The sequence below is a fragment of the Podarcis muralis genome, chromosome 10 (assembly GCF_964188315.1).
Source record: "Podarcis muralis chromosome 10, rPodMur119.hap1.1, whole genome shotgun sequence".
NCBI lineage: Eukaryota > Metazoa > Chordata > Lepidosauria > Squamata > Lacertidae > Podarcis > Podarcis muralis.
The window spans coordinates 48,269,953-48,291,071 of NC_135664.1; the positions used below are offsets into that span (position 1 = coordinate 48,269,953).

General features: G+C 44.4%; 1 protein-coding gene across 2 annotated transcripts; it reads left to right on the forward strand.

Annotated features, from left to right (window-relative positions):
- The first annotated feature begins 609 nt into the window (after positions 1–609).
- Positions 610–21,109, forward strand: LOC114605431 (arf-GAP with dual PH domain-containing protein 1-like). Of its 2 annotated transcripts, none has more exons than XM_028746722.2 (11): positions 610–953; positions 6,949–7,079; positions 9,124–9,215; positions 9,312–9,394; positions 11,315–11,427; positions 11,690–11,836; positions 12,900–12,983; positions 13,725–13,787; positions 14,593–14,664; positions 16,254–16,485; positions 17,860–21,109. In XM_028746722.2, exons 1-11 carry the CDS (start codon positions 860–862, stop codon positions 17,886–17,888), a joined length of 1,140 nt encoding a protein of 379 aa, XP_028602555.2. In that variant the 5' UTR covers positions 610–859; the 3' UTR covers positions 17,889–21,109. The 2 variants fall into 2 exon arrangements, with proteins under 2 accessions (XP_028602555.2, XP_028602556.2); XM_028746723.2 differs by lacking the exon at positions 610–953 and adding an exon at positions 991–1,186.
- The last annotated feature ends 10 nt before the right edge of the window (positions 21,110–21,119 follow it).

Genomic DNA, 21,119 nt, shown 5'->3' on the forward strand with positions numbered 1-21,119 from the left:
TACTACCCTATACAGATCTCAGGGCAGTTTGCAACACAAAATTACAATATGAAAGGCACAAAATATGGTACATAATAAAAATAAGAACAAAAACCAATTATCCCCACTTCCACAACACATTTAAGTGGGCATCTATAGAGTCCAGTGGGCCTTATTCCCAAGTAAGGGTGCATAGGATTGCAGCCTAAGCTTTAAAGGGGGCTTGTATGCGTGCAATACTGTCAGCTTAACATTTTTAGATTATAGCATTGCTGGTGGGAGTTGAGAGTCCCAACAACATCTCGGGGGCACCAGGTTGGCAAAGGTTGCTGCAGGGAGACTTCTAGCCTTTGCCACTGCTTTGTTGTGTGGGCTTGGTCAAGCTACAATCTCTTGTCTCTTAGATAAGACCAATACCAGCTGCAAAGGGAGTGTTAGTGTAAGCTTAGGAGTGCTCTTAAGAATCTTTTTAACAAACAAGGGCATAGTAACGAATGTGGGTTGTGCTGCATTTTATCACTTTGCGTGCTGCTTGAGTTCCTTTTTCTCGGGCTTGGCCTTTAGCCCTGTGAGATGCGGAAAAACCGGTTTTTATGTTTAATAGCTGCACTTCCCTTAATACCCACAGGCACAGCCTCCTTTGCCGCGGCTGCTGCTGCCTCGCCTGCAGCTAACACCTCTGCCTGTGCTGCTTTCCCTTGCAAGCATTTTCTTACCACTCGAGGCAGCTGGGTCTCTGCCTCTCCCTCCTTTAAAAGAAAAGAAAAAAACCTCCAAAAAGTTCTCTAAATCTACCTCTTGTGCAAGGTGGACGTGTGATCACAGGTACCAAGGAAGCAGATTTCCGCTCTGCCCCAGAGGGTTCCAGGGCATTCCAGAGATGATGGCTACAGAAGATGGCAGGAATGTGAACAGCCTCAAGGAAGTGTGGAGCAGAGAAGAGAATGCCTTGTGTGCAGATTGCGGGGAACCCGGTAAATCAATTTTTGAGGCTTCAGGGCAGAAGTGGAGGGCAAATGTGATGGACGTCTGAAGCAGTCAAAGAAATGACCGTTCCTTGGAAGGTGTGGCGGGTTGTGGGGAATTAATGAAGGAGAAGCAGCGCTGGCACGTTTGGGCATTGTGTTTTTATCTAGCCTGGAGCTCCTCCAGATAACTTACGCCTTGTGCAAAGCTTCCATGGAGATTAGATTATATCTGGTATTTGGTGAGTGTTCGTTTTGATTTGTTTGCGGGTATGTTATGTGACAAGGAGCATTCATCCTAAAGTGTGCGCAGGGCATTCATATATATTTCCATTAATCACTCGTTCATTCCTTGCTGTTTTAAAAGTGAATTTGTTGTGCTAGGGCAGAGGTTTGGGGACCTCAAGCCTGGGAGGCCGAATGTGGCCCTCTGTACCTCTCTGTTTGGCCCTTGCACCCTTCTCAGGCCACACCCATGGCTTCACCCCCTCAAGTGTTTCTGGCTGATTGGAAAGTGTTCTTGGATTCTAATAATGGTCCTTGGGTTGTTATTTTTACGAATCGCCATGTGACATGAAATCCCAGGGTGGGCCACAACGAAGTGAAATACAGCATTTATAAACAGTTTTGAACAAATTTCAGTCAGTGGGGCCTAAAATGAATGCCTCTCAAGGGTCAATGGGCTTGGTGAAGGGCTGCATCTTCAAAACCCTTGAAGAAAGCTTGACAATGAAGGTGACAGAAACATCTTTGTGGTGAGGGAATTCCACCACTTGGGGGCTGCTGCTAGCCTTGAGTTTGGGGCTGTCAAGATGGCGGATAGAGAGTGGACCTGTGCTTGTGGGATTACCACAGGCATCTGGCTGGTCACTAAGAACAGGCTGATGAAGGGCCTTTGTCCTCATCCAGCAGGACTCCTTTTATATATTAGTCAAACAAGGCCTCTCAAGAACTTTGGGGTGGGTGGGTTTGAACCTGTTTAGTAAATAAATATAATACCCTGATACGGAAGGAACAGGGGGGGGTACCCATCCTTCCCCACCGCTCCCTGAAGGGGTTCGAGGCCGGCTGGGCACTGCAGGGGCCCCCGCACCATTGCATAGGCACCACACTGTACCCCTGCCTTGTAAATAAAGGGCTCTCTTTCCTGTCTTCACGCGGGCGGAATAAGCCCCATCTTTCCTATGCCTTTCTCCCGCCCTATTCCTAATGTGAGTGTATCCATTCTTGCTACAATGTGTCCATTTTGTTTCGCTTTTGATCACCAATACGGAATAGGTCAGAAAGCATAGAAAACCTTTGGAAATTGATATAAAATCAACCATAACTCCGATTTCCTAGCTCTTGGTGTCATTCAACTCAGCTCCCTTTGGACTCCATGATGCCACCCCGACCTCCATAATCCCTGAAGCGACAGGTCACGTACACAGGAACTTCTTAATCCTGTCAGATCGTCCTGCCAAACCCTTCCTCCCGGCAATGCCAGGTGGCAGACGATGCATATCACTGTCCCATTGTCATGCCACCACCGGTACTCAAGAAATGTTTATTTATGTATATCCCTCACTCTGCACATTCCCCCTCCCTTATCTCAAATGTAAATCAATGTAACCCCACCTCTCTGTAAACATATTCATGACGTGTGTAATATATTCATGATGCAACCCGTGAAACCCAACCTTCTCATTATGTATTCATGACGTTTCTTGCACTGTATTCTGGGACATGGAGGGAGTTTCAAAAGTTTAGGTCGCCCCATTCTCGGGGTTCAATCTCGCCTTGAACCTGTTGCGCAATAAACTTGGATCTTCTGCTGCTTGCTCCTGTCTCCGGCTGAGCTCATTTTCCTCCGCAGGGACCCACGGACTTAGTCCGATGAGCTGGGTGGCAGAGCAGCCTCGCACCCAGATTTTGCCGTAACAGATGGCGCCCGAACGTGGGGCTTGCGGTTCTCCCGAGCTGCTGACTGGGGGCCCCGAAATCTTCAGCCGGCTCTGGGCCATTTTGCCTGGGAAGATCCTTTTGGACCCCCAGCCATCTCCCGGGCGGTAATCAAAAGCCCTAGGAGTTCAGCCGGGGAGCAAAGAGGGATCCAGCCGGCTTATTCATCGATCCCGGGATCATCATAGAAGACACGTGAGTATAAGGAAAAGGAAAATCCAGTGCACTGGTGGGAAGGGGGTGGAAGTCTCCTGGCAACTGAATTCTCTGCCCTCCTCTCTATCGCTCCTTCTCGCCTGTCTCTTGGTCCAATTGGTGAGAGAGACCGTGGACTGCTGCTCGACCCAAAAGGGGGGTTCTGAGCTCTATCTCTTTCTCCTCTCAAACCCTCCAGTCAGCCGCACCAATTGAGAGTCCGAAAGTAAGACGGAGAGACCCGGCTTGGAAAGACAGCCGACTCTCCGCAACGGGCATCTCAGTTGAAAGCAAGGGGTTGGAGTTCTTCTTCCGAACTTCCCGAGCGCCCTTACGGAGGGGGCAGGAAGGGGTCTTGCTTTCTATCCCAATCCCAGCCGCACTGGTCGGAGCCACGTAACACGTGTATCGTGCGTGAGCCCGCTTCCAAAAGCAAGGGGGATTTTCAGTTCGAAGTTCTATCCAGGGATCACCCGATCTGGCACCGCACGGCACGGGCGTCCAGTAGGGCCCCTTTTCCTGAGATTGGGACGATAGATAAGGAGGTTGCCAGGAGGGATAGCCCATGAGGAATTGGGCAGGATTTGGCAGAGTGGAAAGGAACCCCAGGATTTGGAATAGGAAATAAGGAAAGGAATAGAGGAAACTAGATAGATAGAGCTCGCTAAAACCCATTAGGAAGTTGCCAAGCAACAAGAGATAGGAAACCCTAAATAAACCCCTGTACAAGTTACCCAAATCCAAATCAACCCCTCTCTTCCTCCCTTCTCTATCCCCCCCCCCAAAAAAAGCAACAACAACACATGCATATATAAAGGGGTACCCAGTCAACTAAGCATTGTGAGCCCTGCCAGTTTGGTTAACTGGTTGTGTTTGAAGAGGCAAGGAGGCTCTTAAAACCATGTGGGACCTTCCTACTAATTTCACTTAATGAAGCTAAAGGAAGCGGCCCAACTCCTTGCAATAACCAACTGAAGGATGAGAATATATATGTTTACATGTTGTCTGTTATGTGTGTTGTCTGTTAATACATATATGTAGAATATGTATGTTTACATGTTGTCTGTTATGTGTGTTGTCTGTTCCTTCTGTCTTTGACAGACTACCTTTCTTAAGTGTGCATAGTTTAAACTGCAAGCTTGCTTCAAAATTTTAAATCTAAGGAAGCCATGCTGGACCTTATCAGTCCTAAATAATACAAAATGAGAATGAGGGGTGCAAATGTTTACCCCACCTCTTGCTTTGCCGCAACTTTTGAGATTGTGAGTCTACAGTCTATTTTGGAATGTGAAGTTAACCTAATGTTTCTGCTGCAAAAGCCTAGTTGAGCACAATTGCTCTCAAGCTAAAATGCAGTATTTCATTAAGCATATGACTGACAATATGGTGTTCTTTCTAAGAAAATACCTGAGTCCATTTTTAACTTTGATTTGGTTGGACATAAGAGTTGGACAGAAGAGTTATAGTAAGGCTCCTGATATCAGTCTCTATAAGATTTCCTAGCCTCTTTTCTTAGAAAATGCCCCCCCCCCCTGTTTCATTCTGTCTCTTTCAGGTTTTTTCTTCTTCTTTTCTTCTCCTTCTTACTTCTGTGCCAGGTAAATTTACTCCCGAGTAAGCTTCCTTTAAAGGAAACTGCAAAGGGGGGGGGGCATAGATTAGGTTTACTATTCCTCTGCAAATTCAGATTAGGCTTACTATTCCTCTGCAAATTCAGGAAAAATTGTCACTTTTGTATTCCCTTTTAATCAAATCTATGGCTGTTTTAACTATGCTTTATAAGAGATCCTCTCCCTATCTTAAGAAAATGTTCACTTCAATCTTTCTTTAAAGATAATTTGTCTAGGAACTTGCACTCTAAGGAACTTGCACGTCTAAGGAAGTAAACTCAAACTAATCTAAGGAAATAAACTCAAACTAATCTCAAGATCTGCTAAAGGGTTCTGTATAAAGTTGGGAATTTTTATTTTCCTCTTCCTTAGTACATGATAGGAGCACTGATTGTGCTCTCTTCCCCAGTAGTGCCTGTGTACATAAGTATGTGTGTGTAGTACAAATCTTGCTGTGAAATCTTGCTGTGAACCCTTTATTTTGGAGGGTTGGACTAGATGACCCCAGGGTCCCTTTCAACTCTCCCAATTTGTGGCTGTGTGGAAGGACATGTGTCTGCAAGCATTGCAGGGTAATTCTTAAATTCTGGTGTGGTGATGGAGTTGAAATTCAGCCTAGCTTTGCTCTTTAGTTTTAAAAAGGTGAGAGGTGAAGCTGTGATGTTTGAAGCACAACTGGTAGTACCAAGCATTTGAGTGATTACAGTGTTTATCATTTTGTTTATCATTTTGTCTACTATTTGAAAATCAGACAAATACACATGGGCCTTGACCAATCCTGTAAATAAAGGGGCAGGAAAATTTTTGTCTGCAAATGGTAAGGCCGAAAACTTAGAATGTTAAAAAAAAATAATAAAAAAAAAAATAAATAAATTAAAAATCCTATGAATTCTGATTCTCTGGCCATTTTTTCCCCATATATAAGGGCGCGGCATTGTTCCACGAATGGCCAGAGGGATATTAGCCCTTTCCTGTACATAAAGGAAGCAGTCGCTTTGCTTGGGCTGAAATTGCTAGCTTTTGTTGGTGAATACTTCAATTGCTGAGTTTCTCTCTTTTGTTTTAAATCTAACCCTCTTTTAAAATCTACTCCTTACCCTTCCCTTATTCAAATTCTAATTTTGCCAAAAGATGCAACATTTCATTAGTATAAAAGGTTTGCTGAGACATGAACTCCACACATGCACAGAGACTAGATCAGCAAAAAAAAAAAAAAGGATAGGAAAAGAAATGAGAGAGAGAGAGAGGAAGGAGGGGGAACTGTGGGGGGGGAGGAGGTTTATGTAAAACTTAGAACCATTGAGAGAAATCACCCTTAATGTGTCCCAAGTTTGAAATCTTAAACATGCCAAATTCTTTTCACAGGTAAATATCAAAGAATTCCACCCCTCAATGGGATTTAAATCACAGACTTTGTTTGTGTGCATTTTAGGAACAGCATTTCCTGACAGGCTTCTCACATGAAATAATTTTCCCTTTTAACAGGATATGTGAACCCCGATAACAAAGTGTTTGTCCCTTTTCTCCCACAACAACTTTCTTTCTGTTCTGTGAAATCCCTGCTGTATTAACTTTCTTTCTGTTCTGTGAAATCCCTGCTGTATTAGTGACTTCCATCTCTTCGTGGCTTTGACACTTTTAAAGTTACAAATAATCTGTTTCCATTTATTTAATCCGTTTTTCCATGATGTCTATGAAATTAACCGAAGCATAACCAAACATTGTTTGTGGAATGGTATTTGTTTACCTTTTGCCTGAGCATTCCTTATTAATTCTGTCATTTTGGCTAGTTCAAGGTACTTGCACAACTTTAAATTGCCATTAATTCATTTTCCAGTATTTTGCTATTAACATTCTAGCCGATGTTGTCACATCAAGAAACACTCTTTTTATTTTCATTGTTACTTCAGATTTCTTAAAATTCTGTGTCTTAGCATTTATTTATTTTGGTTCCTCATAGGTCAATGTGTGTGTGTGTGTGTGTGTTTTATTATTATTTTAACTGTGTCTTTTAAGTCCACCCTGCCCTTACAGGATATCACTTCTACAAGTGTGTTATTACAGATCCAATGAAAAGCTTCGCCACCACAACAGAAGACACCAAAGTTTCAAAGTGGCCACAGCTATCTCTTTCAAAGGATATAGACTGCCGGAGGAGTGGGGCTGACAAACAGGGGAGGAGTTGAATTGCAAGGACATTTTTTTGACTTTTATATTCAACTGATATTTAATTAGTGATACACTTTTATTCCCCTTAGACCCTGACTGGGCCTCCTATACTTTGGGCGTCTTCCTCTGCTTAAACTGCTCAGGGATTCATCGCAACATCTCTGACATCAGCAAAGTCAAGTCACTAAGGATGGACCACTGGGATGAAGGTCAGGTGCAGGTGAGTCTTGTGTCCCCAAGAAGCTACTCACTCGATAATATATTTGCATAGGAGATGCAAACAATTCGCCCCTCTTTTCTCTCAAGAATGCTGGGAGTAAAGAGGGAAGGGAAGAAAAGAAAAGAAAAGAAAAGAAAAGAAAAGAGAGCACCAAGCTTCAGAAATGTAAGACTGGTAATCATGGAGGATGAGAAAAGGTTGAGTTCTCCTGAGGTTGCTGTGTCAGGGAAGGAGGGGACCCCGGGGCCTTGTAGAGGTCAAATGTCATGGTGATGTGGCTGGTGCATAAGCGTGGAATAGGGAAGATAGGGATTTGTGTTAGATGAGGAGTCACTCAGGTGGCTTCTTCCTCTCCTCCCACCAAAGCCTGGATTGCTTTGTGAGTGTAGCAAAAGGGTTTGAATTGTTTGTCACAGATCTGAAACAGTGAGCTGGGGCATAGCCACAGATCTCATTAGCAGGGAGTTCAATAGTGGCAGGATTTTGTGATCAAGAACAAAGCTTGCCAACTGCCTGAAAGTGACTGGTCTATGCTCAAGAATGAAAACATTTGGGTACCAGTCTTATAGACATGCAATTTTATTATGTGTACTTGTTTTTAATTTTTGTTGATTTCATCTGTATTTTTGGATGAGCATTTTATACTGGGCTGCACATAAATCATACATTTTAAACACCCCCCAAATAATCATGCAAACTGCAGTTTTTTCAGGGTGCTGAGAACTGTAGCTTTGTGATGGGGTAAACTACAGTTCCCATGATTATTTTGGAGGGGGGTGCAGCTTTATATGTGCTTTAAATCAGTGGTTCTGAAACTATTTCAGGTTCCATAAACCCTCTTGGTTCCATAAACCCATCCCCAGCTCCCCCTACCCTAGAAAAAGCATCATTCAGAATAGTGGTTTGCGTGACCCACCAAGGACGATAATAGAACAATAAAATTCAAAACAGTATCAGTTAATTCAAAATCCAATTGAAACAATTTAGTTTAACAATTCAACAAAATTGATGAACTGGATCGAGTGATACCAGCTTTAACAAGAGTCTTAAATACATTTAGTAACTATTTCACTGTTCAGCAAATTCTAATTGCGTCGGATGGGCTTGATGATGTGATACCAGTGTCCCAGTGTCTGGTTTAAAGTCACGTAGCAAGAGTCTTAAGTCACCACTTTTAGTAATCTTGGAGTCTGTTTCATTGCTTGGAGAGAAGTTGGATGACCACACTAAAACCACGTTCCACCGAATATGTTGTTGGAAATGCAACACGGAGCTTTTTGACCACTGTGTTTAGAAATTTCCTTCTGTGACCAAACCTCTTGGTACAATTTCTTAAGCTTTGGCTTCAGCTCAATGCCATTTTGTAGCTCAGGGCTTGTCCACCTGTTAGATGACTGCTGTCCAAGTTGACCTGTGTGGGGTACAGGCTGGAGGGGTCAGTGGAGAATTCAGTCCTGCTGGCTGCAGGGGTCTCCTTTGTCAGTATGTTTCCGGCTTGGAATACACTGGGAAAACTGCACCCAGCAGGAATGAACCCTGCCCATCCGCTGATATCACCCAGTAACATCAGATGATTGCCAGGTGGATGTGGTTTGGAGAAATTGCCTTGCAGGCCAACTTGGACCCTTCGGCAGCCCAAGACTGGCATTCAGCCTGGAGGTTTTCTCCTCCCCACCAACCCACTCTAGCGTCTAGTTGGAGGACAGCTTTGCAATGTGTAAAATGGCCCTGATTCCATTGATAACAGAATCCCAGAATGTGATTTCAGCCTAAGCTCCCCATTTCACCGTGTTCTGATTTTGGGAGACAGTTAGCTGTACAGAGAATGGATATTGCGCAGAGTTGTAGGTAGCAAGGCTTTTGAAAATTTATGGGGTGATACGTAAAAGTAGTACTACCCAGGAGAGCATCTCTGCAAGCTGATCCTGGCTAGCTGGGGCTGATGGGAGTTGGAGTCCAAAACATGTGGAGGGCACCAGGTTGAGGAAGGCTGGCTTACATGAAAAGGGTATGAGCATTAACTTGTGCATCTTCCCCTTTTTAGTTTTTGATGCAGCATGGGAATGCAGTGGCCAAGGCAACGTATGAGGCCCATGTTCCTATGTACTATTACCACCCAGTCCACACTGATTGCCAGTAAGTGCCGAATCTCCATCTGGGAAGGGAGAAAGGGTTGTGCATTGCGAGATTTCTCTTACCTGTCACCATATCATCTCTCTCGACGTCCCACAGAGTCCTGAGAGAGCAGTGGGTACGAGCCAAATACGAACGGAAAGAATTCACGGAGCCAGGAAAACATCTGCCATATTCCAATGGTAATCCTTCTGCAGTGGAATCAATCCCTCTGAAAAGCTAGCAGCCTTGTGACCAGTGCCAGATTTACATATAAGCTAAACAAGCTATAGCTTAGGGCCCCACTCTCTTGGGGGCCCCAAAAAAATTTAAAGGGGAAAAAACCTGACATTTTCAAAATATAAGATAAAAAACAAATAAAATAAAACCAGTGTACATACAGCAACAGTGTTTTGTGTTGTGTAGGCTCCTATGATGTAAGTCATGGGCCCCGCCTGCTAGCCTGCTCCCTAAAATATCACTGGTTTGCTCATTTCTATATATAGGGTGCCTACATTCTGCGTGGACTGGTTGCATGGCAATATGTGCAAATGGCTTTAGATACCTATTAGGTCCATAAATTACCATATAGCATACGTTCAACACAAAAAACAGCGACAATTTGTTGTTGACAAAGGACAGCTGGACATATAAAGGGCCCCATTACCTTCAGTAGCTTAGGGCCTCATCAAACCTAATCCGGCCCTGCTTGTGACAGGTGTTTTTAGGGGGGCCTGTCAAGATCCTGGGGTTCTGGTGACTGCCCTGGGATGCCAGGTGCAGACTCCAAGAGTTTTAAAGTAGAAGACAATTTGGCACATTGTTTTCCCTCCTTCAAACTCCCAGGGTGGGTCATGAAATAACATAATCAGGGCTGCTCACCAGAGGAAATGGTTTACCTGTGAAACAGGAAGAATTATAATTCAGTGCTTGTGGCCTGTATGTAGCAAAGGGTGTGAAAACAGAGTGGAAGACTATCTCTGTGTGTGAATGCTTCCTCAGTGGGGGCAGGCAGAGCAGTTTTCAGGTCCACCTTCCACCCTTTTAGAACTGAAGTACTTACAGCATGGCTGCTACTTTTTCTTATTGCAAAGCCTCCCCTCCAAAAAAGAAAAAGAAAAAGAAAAGAAGACTTCAGAAATTCAACTATGCTTTTTCCAGCAGCGTTGGGGGAAAGTGCTACCTGCTGAATTGTTGCTGTCACACAGCTGTAAAAAGACACAAGGAACGGTCAGAGGAAAAGTGGAAGCTAGAACTTAAGTAGCTAGTCCTTAATAACCACAGATCAAATAATTCCTCGGTCATCTCTCATCTAGGATGTCTCTCACCCTGACGGCATGGAGGAGAATGCACTGTGCTAAAATATGTAGACTTTTGGAGTAGAATGATGGAGGGGGTTGGTCTTTGTAGGGCAGTATGTATCTGCTGTACAGAAACCTCAATGGTCAGTGCGCAGGGGCCATAGCTTAGTGGCAGAGCGCCCCTATTGCATGCAGAAGGCCCCAGGTTCAGTCCTCTTGAGATCTCCAATTAAAAGATGAGGGAGACCCTGAATGACTGCTGCCAACCAAAACAGAGAATATTGGGCTAGATGGACAAATAGCCTGGTGTAATCTGTTTACAAATGCACTAGGTAAGTGAGGTGCAGGAGCAAGTACACAGACCTCTTCCAGACAACCTTTTCATTGAGCATTAATTCTTATTTGCTTGCATAAAACCTATGCAGAGGTTAGGCAATGTCTGGTCTTTATTGAGTATTTGCTGTGATTTGCTTGCAAGGAGGTTATGTGACTGAGCATTCATCCTCCCGTGCTTGCTTCTTCCCCTTAATCATTTGTTCATTCCACACTTTTCAGTGCATTCCCCCATTGCTTTCCTAACTCCTAACTCTCTCTCTCTCTCTGTGTGTGTTTAAGTGGATTTTTTGCGTTAGGATGACAGGGCACTTTAATCCACTTCAGTTGCATGAACCTAAATTCCCAGTATACGCTGGAATTTCTCCCACAACATACTGGCAGTCTGTAGGCAACCCTGATACACGGCAGCTTTCTGTGTGTCTTGGGCTGTCTGATGTTTCCATTCTGGCCAGGGCATGTAATCTCCACCTTGCATTTTCCTCCTAGGATTGAAGGAAGGGATTCTGTGGAAGCGAGGCAGAGACAATGGGCAGTATCTTCCTCGCAGGTTTCTGCTGTCCGAGAGAGAGGGCTGTCTCAAGTATTTTGTCAAACAGGATGTGAGTAGCAATCTACTTGTGTGAGTGCGTCCCAACCCGGAATGGGCAACCTTTCCTACAGTATTCAGAAGGATGCTGCAGAATTTTCTTTGCAGTACCGTAAGGAAACCTAAGTTGCCCTTGCACTGCCCCTGTCATCTCCCATCTCTTCACACTTTAAACTGTTAAGGGCCTGCCTGTTTTTATTTTTGCTTATGAAGCTCTGCAAGATCCCTTGTGCACCAGTGGTGTTGTATAAATACCAACATTATTTTCTTTTCAGGCCAAAGAACCAAAAGTAGTTGTTAAAATTGACACTATCAATGCCACGTTCCAGCCGGAGAAGACAGGGAACCCAAATGGCCTGCAGATCACCTACCTGAAAGAGAACAAGACTCGCAACATCTTCCTTTATCATGAGGATGGGAAGGTACAGGGGCCGTGGCTAGCAGTATGGTGTGGCACTCTGTAGGAAATGGTGGAGAAAGCCTGGATTTGACAGAGTCAGCGTCTTCTATCAGAAGATGGTCTAGATAAGGAGTGACACAGGTGGCTCTCTGGGTGTTTCTGACTCAATAGCTTGACAACAGCAACAGCAAAATGACTTTATCCATCTAACTGGGCTGCTGAAATGAAGAAAGCTAAACAGGAGTGGTCTTCTGTGCGAAAGGCCTGTGAGCCTATTTTCTGTTCTGGTGCCAAAAACATTCCTGGGCTCAGAAGCAGCCTTTCTTCAATATCAGCTGCATGTGTTTTGCACCTGGCTCTGGGTGGTGGGTCTTAGGGATTCTAGTAAAAAAAACCAAGGAGACCCAAGAAGCCTGGGACTGCTCACACCTGGCATAAATTGTACCAGAGGTCAAAGTCCACCACTGGAGACAACCCAGATTCTTCTTGCTTTATGTCTGGGAATCTTTGGGTCCAAGGCAGACTCCCTTTCCTCATCTCTCACACCGTCAGAACAAGCATTGCCTGCAACAGCTGCAAGTTAAATACAAGTCCTTAGCATTGCCAGTAAATATGGCCGTGGTAGGAAACCATCGTGGGGCAGGATGTTCTTTGGATTATTAGGAATTCTAGCTGTGGGAGATGTTCACTGATGCTGCCCAGGAACTTTCTTCAATTGGACTTTGGGTTCCTCAGACGCATGCTGCAACCTTACCAGGAAGAAATTTCCATAGGCATAGGGGATTAGACAAATTCATGGAGGATAAGGCTATCAGTGTTTACTTGTCACAATGGCTATGTTCTGCCTACACTGTCGGAGGCAGTGTGCCTCTAAATACCAGCTGCTGGGGATCACAAGTGGAGAGAGTGCTGTTGCATTTACATTCTGCAGGGATGGCTGCTATAAGAGCAGGGTGCTGGTCTAGATTGGCTTTTAGCCTTGTCCAACAGGTTACTTAGAAACCAACGAGATTTGCTTCTGAGTAGACCCGCTTAGAGTCAGGCTTCCAGTTCATTGTTCTTCTGTGTGCCCTTCCTCTATCTAGGAAATTGTGGACTGGTTCAATGCGATCCGCGCAGTACAATTCCACTATTTGAAGGTGGCCTTTCCTGTTGCCAGTGATCAAGAGGTAAGGAAGTTATGGAATAAGATTGGGCCCCTTCAGGCAACCTGTTTATCCAACATTCATCCTGATTTTCTTGCACAAAGTTTGTGCAGAGAATAGATTATGGCTGGTCTTTATTCATTTTGATTTCTTTGCAGGAAAGTTATGTGATAGCAGCATTCATCCTGATTGTCATATCTGGTTTTTGTTTGGTGTTTACACATAGCCTTGTCAACCACTTGTTTATCCCACACTTTTCAGTGCATTCAATTTATTAGCTGCATTATCTTTCTAAAGTTGGTTTGATTTCTTTAAAAGTGGATCTCTTGTGCTGGGGCAACAGAGCACTTGAATCTACTTTGACTGCACAAACCTAAATTTCTGGCATGTGCTTGCATTCCTTCTGCATAGCCTGCTTGCAAGGCTGCACTACAGACTTAACTGGCTTCCTAGTGTCATTGCAAATCTAATTACTTTCAGCTCTTTTGCCATCTTTGACTCAAAGTGAAATTGGGTAGAGTGTGTGTGTTTGGTTGGGCCAGCATTAGGCATTTTGTGGGGGGGGGGGGTGTCTGTGGAGCTGGCATGTTTGGGTTTGGCTGGACAGAACTAGTTGTTTTGATACCTTGGGTAAAAAGACGTTTCCCCCCCTACCCTACCCCACCCCATTTCCAGTCTCAGTCTATCCAAACCTTTGATTATGCATAGTGTTTGAGTGCCTTCCCAGCCATTTCTGATAAGTCAAAAGCTGTCCTTCTGTTGCAGCTCAAAAGCCGGCTGACTCGGAATTTCCTGAAAGAAGGCTACATGGAGAAGACTGGGCCCAGGGTATATCAATTTATTTATTTAGGTTTCTATGTTTATTTTAAATCTCTGTTCATCTCAGAAGCTATTGCAAGGTGACAATATGTTTTGTTCTTCTTGTTTTTAAAATCCCCTGCCCCAAGGTTTAGTCAAGAGTAAACTATCAGCAAAATGAAAACAGCAAGAAGGCATCTTGCGAGATTAAGGTTGAGGCAGTCACACTGCTTCACTTCCAATCAGTACATATCCCATAATGTTTTATACCACAAGTGTTCTGGTTTATTTTTGTCCTGCTTTGGTATCCTCTAACACCCTCCCCCCCCCCACTCCCCAGACAGCGTTAATGTGGTAGCACTGGGGAAGCACTGTAGAACAAATTAAAGTAGGAAAAAAATCCACGACAGTGGTACCTCGGGTTACATACGCTTCAGGTTACAGACGCTTCAGGTTACAGACTCTGCTAACGCAGAAATAGTACCTCAGGTTAAGAACTTTGCTTCAGGATAAGAACAGAAATCATGCTCCGGCGGCAGCAGGAGGCCCCATTAGCTAAAGTAGTGCTTCATGTTAAGAACAGTTTCAGGTTAAGAACGGACCTCTGGAACAAATTAAGTACTTAACCCGAGGTACCACTGTACTAATGCATTATTACTGTGTTAAGAACTTGTTGTGGAATACCTGCAATAAACAACAGTCTGGGTGGGCCCTCTTAACTCTGTGCTACTAGGGCAGATGTGATATAGGAATTGAATGCACTTCTAAAGCCACTATTGAAGATTGACCAGGAGAGGGCTCTCTCCTCTTGTAAACATCTCTGGTTCTTCTGCAGCAAAAGGAGTCTTTCAAGAAGCGCTGGTTCACTCTGGACCACCGAAGGCTGATGTACTTCAAGGATCCTATGGTAAGCCAGCAATCGGATTGCCCCTTATCCCCTCCCACCTCGCTCTGCTCTCAGTTCTTTACTATGTTACACTGTCTTCCAGCAGATGAATAGCCGTCTTGCGTTGCTTGAAACAGGAGCAGAATTGCTGACTATCAAACCTGCTCCTGTTGCCATGCTGATTTAGGAACCTAAAGTTTTAGTGCTTGCTTTCTGCCCGTCAGACTTTCGTTAAAGCTGGGTTTCCCCCCTCTCTGACCAGTGGCAAGCTCAAAAGGTGCAAAGAGACAGCTCCTGAAACCTTGAACTGTGGGACTTATTCCCCACAGGATGGCCCCCAACTTGGACGGCTTTAAGAGAGGGTGGGAGAAATTCATGAAGCAGACAGCGATCGGTGGCTACTAGCCATGATGGCTGTCCTCTGCATCCATGGTTGGAGGCACTAATGCCTCTGAATATCAGCTGCTGGAAACCACAGGGCATGAGGGAGTGGTCTTGTGTTCAAGTCCTGCAGGCACTTGGCTGGCCATTGTGAAAACAGACACTGGAATAGATGAGCCATTGGTAGGAACGGGGAACCAGGTTTCCTTGGACTGTAGCCCCCATCACTCCTGACCGCTGGCCATGCTGGCTGGGGCTGATGGGACTTGGAGCCCAACAGCATGTCAGGCCATCTGTCAGGGATGCTTTATTTGAGATCCCTGCATCACAGGGACTTAGATGAGATGACCCTTGCGGTCCCTTCCAACTTCATAATTCTACAATTCTATGATTACCTTCTAGAGGCCCATAGGCTTCTTATCCCTGTTATGGAGGGAACAATGGTGGAAAATGTCCACTCCCCCAGGCTGCTGCTTCAACTGTCTGAGCTGCTTCTGCTCCTTCTAGCATTAAAGGGTGGGGGTTAAGATAGTGGCACATCATCAAGCCTTACTCCCTCCCTATTGTGCCGCCACACACCCTGGGAAACTGTTTTGATGACCCTATCAGAGTTTTCTCCCCACCCCAAATCTTTTTTATTAAGTTTTACATTGCAAATTTAAATTCAAACATTAAACATCAACACCATCATTTAGGATTCCCTGAATCCTTCGACTCCCCTCCACCCTTCCATAGTTACCACTATCAATCTTTTTTCAACTGCTTCTCTTATTTTTTCTATTTTTCTTAAATAATCCATTTTTACCATAATTTTTAGTACATTACAAGCACCCCATAAATCCTGCCAAAGTTTTTAGTTTCTTACAGTGTTCTCTTAAATACATTGTAAATTTTTCCCATTCCTTCTTAAAGTTCTTCTCTTCATGGTTTCTGATTTTCCCAGTCAATTTTGCCATTTCGGCATAGTCCATCGTCTTCATCAACCTTTCGTCTCTGGTCAGGACTTTGTCTTCTTTCCACCTCTGGGCCTGTAGTATCCGCGCTGCTGTCATTACACACATAAATAATCGTTTCTGCTCCTTTGGTATATCTGCGCCTAAAATTCCTAATAAAAAAGCCTCTGTTTGACGACCGCATCAGAGTTTTCATCCTGGTCCAGTGTGTGCTCTCGGTCGCTAACATGGACCGGAATCCTAAGGCACGTCTCCTATTTCTCTCCTACCTTGCAGGATGCTTTTGCGAAAGGTGAAGTGTTCATAGGCAGTGATGGGCATGGATATGGTGTCCGGCAAGGGCTGCCAACCGGCACGCAGGGCACCTTCACCTGGCCGTACGGCATCACCATTATCACACCTGACCGGGAGTACCTCTTCACCTGTGAGACTGAGAGGGAGCAGCAAGAGTGGATTGCAGCCTTCAGGCACGTTATAGAGCAGCCCATGACACCCCAGGAATATGCAAGTAAGTGCCAGAAAGACTTTCTTCTTGGGCACTTGGGTCTGAGGGGTGTGTGTGGTAGGGATCTATATTGAGAAGTAAAGTGCTGTCATTCATATATATATATTTTTCTAATTTACATTTCAAAATATTCATTTAAACATCCTTGAATCAATGACTTCCTTTCTTCTCTTTCCATGGTCCATTTTGCATACCATACATCCCTGCATGTTTCACATGAACGAAACCATTCTGGAATCCATGGTTACATCCATCAAAACTTATTTACACTGTTGAATTTATCTTAATGCTACCAGCATTTTTAAATGAACAGAATTTTCACCCATATATTCAGTAAACATTTTCCAGTACATTTAAATGTACATTCTTCTTGTTCTCTTATTCTATATTTTAAATCTGCAAGCTGCGCTTATTCTATCAGTTTAAGTTGCCATTCTTCTTTAGTTGGGACTTTGCTCGTTTTCCATATCAGGGCTAACAAAACATGGGACGCAGTAGTAGCATACATAAATAGTTTTTTTTGACACCTGGGAATTTCCCTCTGAATTATCCCCAACAAAAAGGACTCTGCTGTTTTGGTTTTTTTTTTTTGGTTTTTTTTGAAAGGTACTTTTAAAACATTTTTTTCAATTCATTATATATCATTTCCCAATACCCTTTTACCCTTTTACAAGTCCACCACATATGATACCATATCACACCACAACGCTCTCTTCTCCCCACCTCCAGAAAACACATGTACATGTTCAGGAGGCTCAGATGAACAACTTTCATACATGCTCACATACACTGTAGCATTTTTGCTCTTAAAGCAGCACTGGGGAGCGGGGGTCTCCTACACCAGAACTGGCCTGGAGAAGCAAAAATTCATCTTCCCTGCCTCTCTATCTTCTTCTTTCTAACTTACCTGTTGCAGCTAACTCTTTTTACAGTGAGTGTGCTGCTGCATTCGGAGCAAACAGTTGTTCCCATTCTCTCCAGCGCTCAAACTGCCCCACACCTGTTTGCTTTGCTTGCAGCAGTGCCTCGACTGTAAAAAGATTTTTTTTTAAAGATGCTGGAGACTGCCAACTATTGTGCGGACATTGTTTTAGGAAACCCAGAGGCTGCAGGGCCTCTGACCTGTGCCCCAGAATCTGGTCTTATTGTTGCTTCTGTGGCTGACCTCTGGAAACCCCACCCTGACTTCTGTGATTTTACCAGGTACTGTCCACATCCTTGAAAGCTTGTCTCTGCATCCTTGAGAACTAGAAACTTAAATTATGAGATAAAACAAAAGCTGCATTCCGTGTGCCCAACACTAAATTCTGTTTGAGAATATACGTAATTGCAGAACTCGTCCATCCCTGCTCTAATGCCTCCTCTGTTTTCCTACAGTTGAAGCTTATTTCAAGCTGAAGCCCTAACATCTTTGAAGGAGAGAGACTTGCTGCTTTTCTACTTGTTGGTCTGCCCTCTTGGGAAACACAGGGTTAAAGAAGGCACCCTTTCTCAAAGAAGCTGCTATGCTATATTCCAGTGCCTCGTGGTTGGGATCCATTTGGACAGCAGAGCTTTCTGCCATTTTGATCAGCAACGGATCCAGATGGAAAGCGCAGGAGCTGACCAACCGAGGCATTATTTGTCCTGTCCCACCATAGGCCTGGCAGACTTGCTTTCTATTGGTCACACTATATGTGGGGGCCCTCCTCAGTGGCTTACTACTGCTTGCTGCTGATTGGCTGCTGTCTATTCAAGGCTTCAACAGGAAGATAGAAAACAACCACTCATCAAAACAGCTGTGTGTATATGTACCAAACTGATGAGTATTTTATTTTGCTTCTGTTTCTGCTGCTTCCCCGTGTCTCTTACTCTCTGATTATTCTGATGTCCTGGCTGCCAGGTTTCCCCACTTTGCTATCTATTCAAAACCATGATAAACCTGCTATCTTTCTCTTGACTTCAAGTTCCTGGCAGCCTGCAGCAGTGCTTGTCTTTTGAGTTCATATTGTTGCCTCCAGTAGAAAAACGAGGGCTGTCCTGAGTGCTGAGGCTGTTCTGGGTGGTCCAGTCATGCATGCCACTCCACTACCTGTAACCTCTGTGTTTTCTATTCAAATGTAATGAAATTTCTACTTATTTCCCCAAAGCATCGGGCCAGCCAAATAATTTCAGGAAGATTGGTCAAAGGGTATCAGTTTTATAAGGCATTGAAGATATCATTGCATATCCTCCAAGGTACTCCTAATTTTTGATGGAGAACCAACCACCTATTCCTCTGCTTGTAACTTGGCATGATAATTTGGGTGTGCCTTTTTAATAGACCCCATTTTATACCTGACAGATGCATTGATCTCTCTGCCTCTTGTCCTCTCCACATCAACTTTCTGTGACCTGTATAGGCTGCTCCAGACTGTTTCTGTTTCTTCATCTCAGCGGAAATGAGTGAAAAATAATCAAATGAAAGATGTTTTCGTTGTTGTTCAGAACTCTTCAATTTGAATTCACATATGTTATCCTAACTAAAAGAAACTAATGGGTCTTGTTCCTTTTATTTTCCATTCATTTCCCACAATGAACGTGGAGATAGCTATAACAACACAACTTGCTCTTCTTTATAGACAAGCTCTTGAGGATTCTTGCCAGCCTGCTTAGCCCTCTTCTCTGATCCAACGGGCTTCTCCTTATATCAATTAGCCCTCTCTGCCAGGTGAAGAACTTGAATTCAGGTTTCTCTGACTGCCCAGTTATTTAATGTAGGCAGAGGAAAGGCAAGGGTTAAAAGTCCATCAGGCATAGGAGCCAACTCCTAGGGGCTGAGGTCCCTTTGCCCCCCCCAACAAACGATATTAGGGGGCTATCCTCCCCCCCCCCCAAGTTGATGGGCATTTCCATTCAAATAGTGTGTGTGTGCTGTGTCATGTGATTGATTATCACATGACAGGCCAAATGCGTGGCTAAGTATGAGCTGAGACATTGATCCAACAAGTGACACACTCCCTCCCACTCCTTTCTTTTGAAGAGCAGGGAGGGCACAAGCCTTAGCCCACCTGAACCTTCTCCTGGCTACCTGCTCCCCTGACGCTCCTCTGTCTCAGACATTTTGCCTCCCTCACCCTGTTCAGACCCTCCGCCAGGTCATCCAGCTCCCTGATCTCTTCCTCTTCAGGATTCAACTGTCCCCTCTGCGACATCCCTGAGGGGCTGATGACAGTGGGGAGGGCAGCTTTGCAAATTGTCTCAAGTCCCAGAAGCAGAGGCAGATTTATGGGAGCACATCTGGTTTGCCTAAATTGAGCTCCGAGCCGAGAGGGTGTCACAGGGAGTTCTGCAATAATGACGAGCGATGGAAGGCAGGCAGGAGGGGGCACCAAATTTTGGCATTGCACTGGGCACCACTGAAATGTTAAAGTCTGCACTGCCAGAAGTGGGGGGGGGGGGGTAGATTTTTTTTTCTGTTTCATGAAATGCCTTGCAGAAAATGACTAGAGATGTATGCATGTGAGCAAGGATGTTGTGTGTGTGTTTTCGGTTCAAGAAGATGAGTTCTGAGTGGCTCAGTAGGAATGCTGGAAATGTTTGTAGGAGTATTATTTTATTAAACTGACTCCAGAAAGAGCACTGAAACAATCGGTTACGCTGCCAAACCCTTTGCAGTCATGCTTTCCTCTCGGCCGATCAAGCTGGGCTGATGGAATGGCTCATCTAGCACCAAATTGCCAAGGCAGCTGTTTGCAGCTGGATTTCCCCATAACTACGTTTGTGGAGCTTAAGAGGAGGGAAAATGGCTGGCTAGAGAAATCCACTTAGTGCTATCAGAGATCCCTGGCATTAGCATTACTGCTGACTACATGGCATAAACTAAGGGTATTGTTCCAAGCCATGACATGCAACCAAAAACCCTCACTGCAAGCGTGTGCATGCCTTCTTGCACGTTGCTGGTAAGCAACGGCCAACAGGATAGAGTTTTGTCATTTTTATGCTGTGGGCTAGGGGTGGGGAACAAATGCAACCTTCCAGGCCTCTCAAGTCTGGTCACCTCAGAAGGCTCCCTTGGCCACTCCCTGCACTGCCCTCCCTCCACACCCTGAAAGTTTTTGTCTGACTGGAATGTGCTCTTGAACTCTGACAATGCCGCAAGCCTAACTGGACAGAGGATGGAGAAGGGTTTGTATTAAACTATCCTAGAGGTCAAAGATGAAATGTACATTCATTGGCCCACCCACATTTGCTTCTGGCCTTGCCTGCCACTGGTATGTGGTCCTTGGACAGTGGTCAAAAAGGGTCAAATAAAGGGCTAAGATAGGGTGTCCACCCCTGTTGCGTAGAATTGAGAAATGTCCTGATTTTGATCATGATAGGGAAATTGCTATAATGTTTTAAATTTAAAACATTCCTTTGCAGGGCCAAGGAAATATCCAGAATGTTTAAAACAACACTACAAGCAAGCAGCTGTGTTGGTCCTTCATTAATAATAAAAAAGTAACAATAACATTTGAGGACCTATTAATGTTGTAAACAGCTGTGTATGTGCTTAATCTTTAAAGCCCATTTGAAATTCTTACTCCAAAGAGTTCTGGGCACTGTAGTTTGTTAAGGGTTGTTCAGAATTGTAACTCTGTGATCCTAAAAGTAAAATTAAAAATGAGATGCTGTCC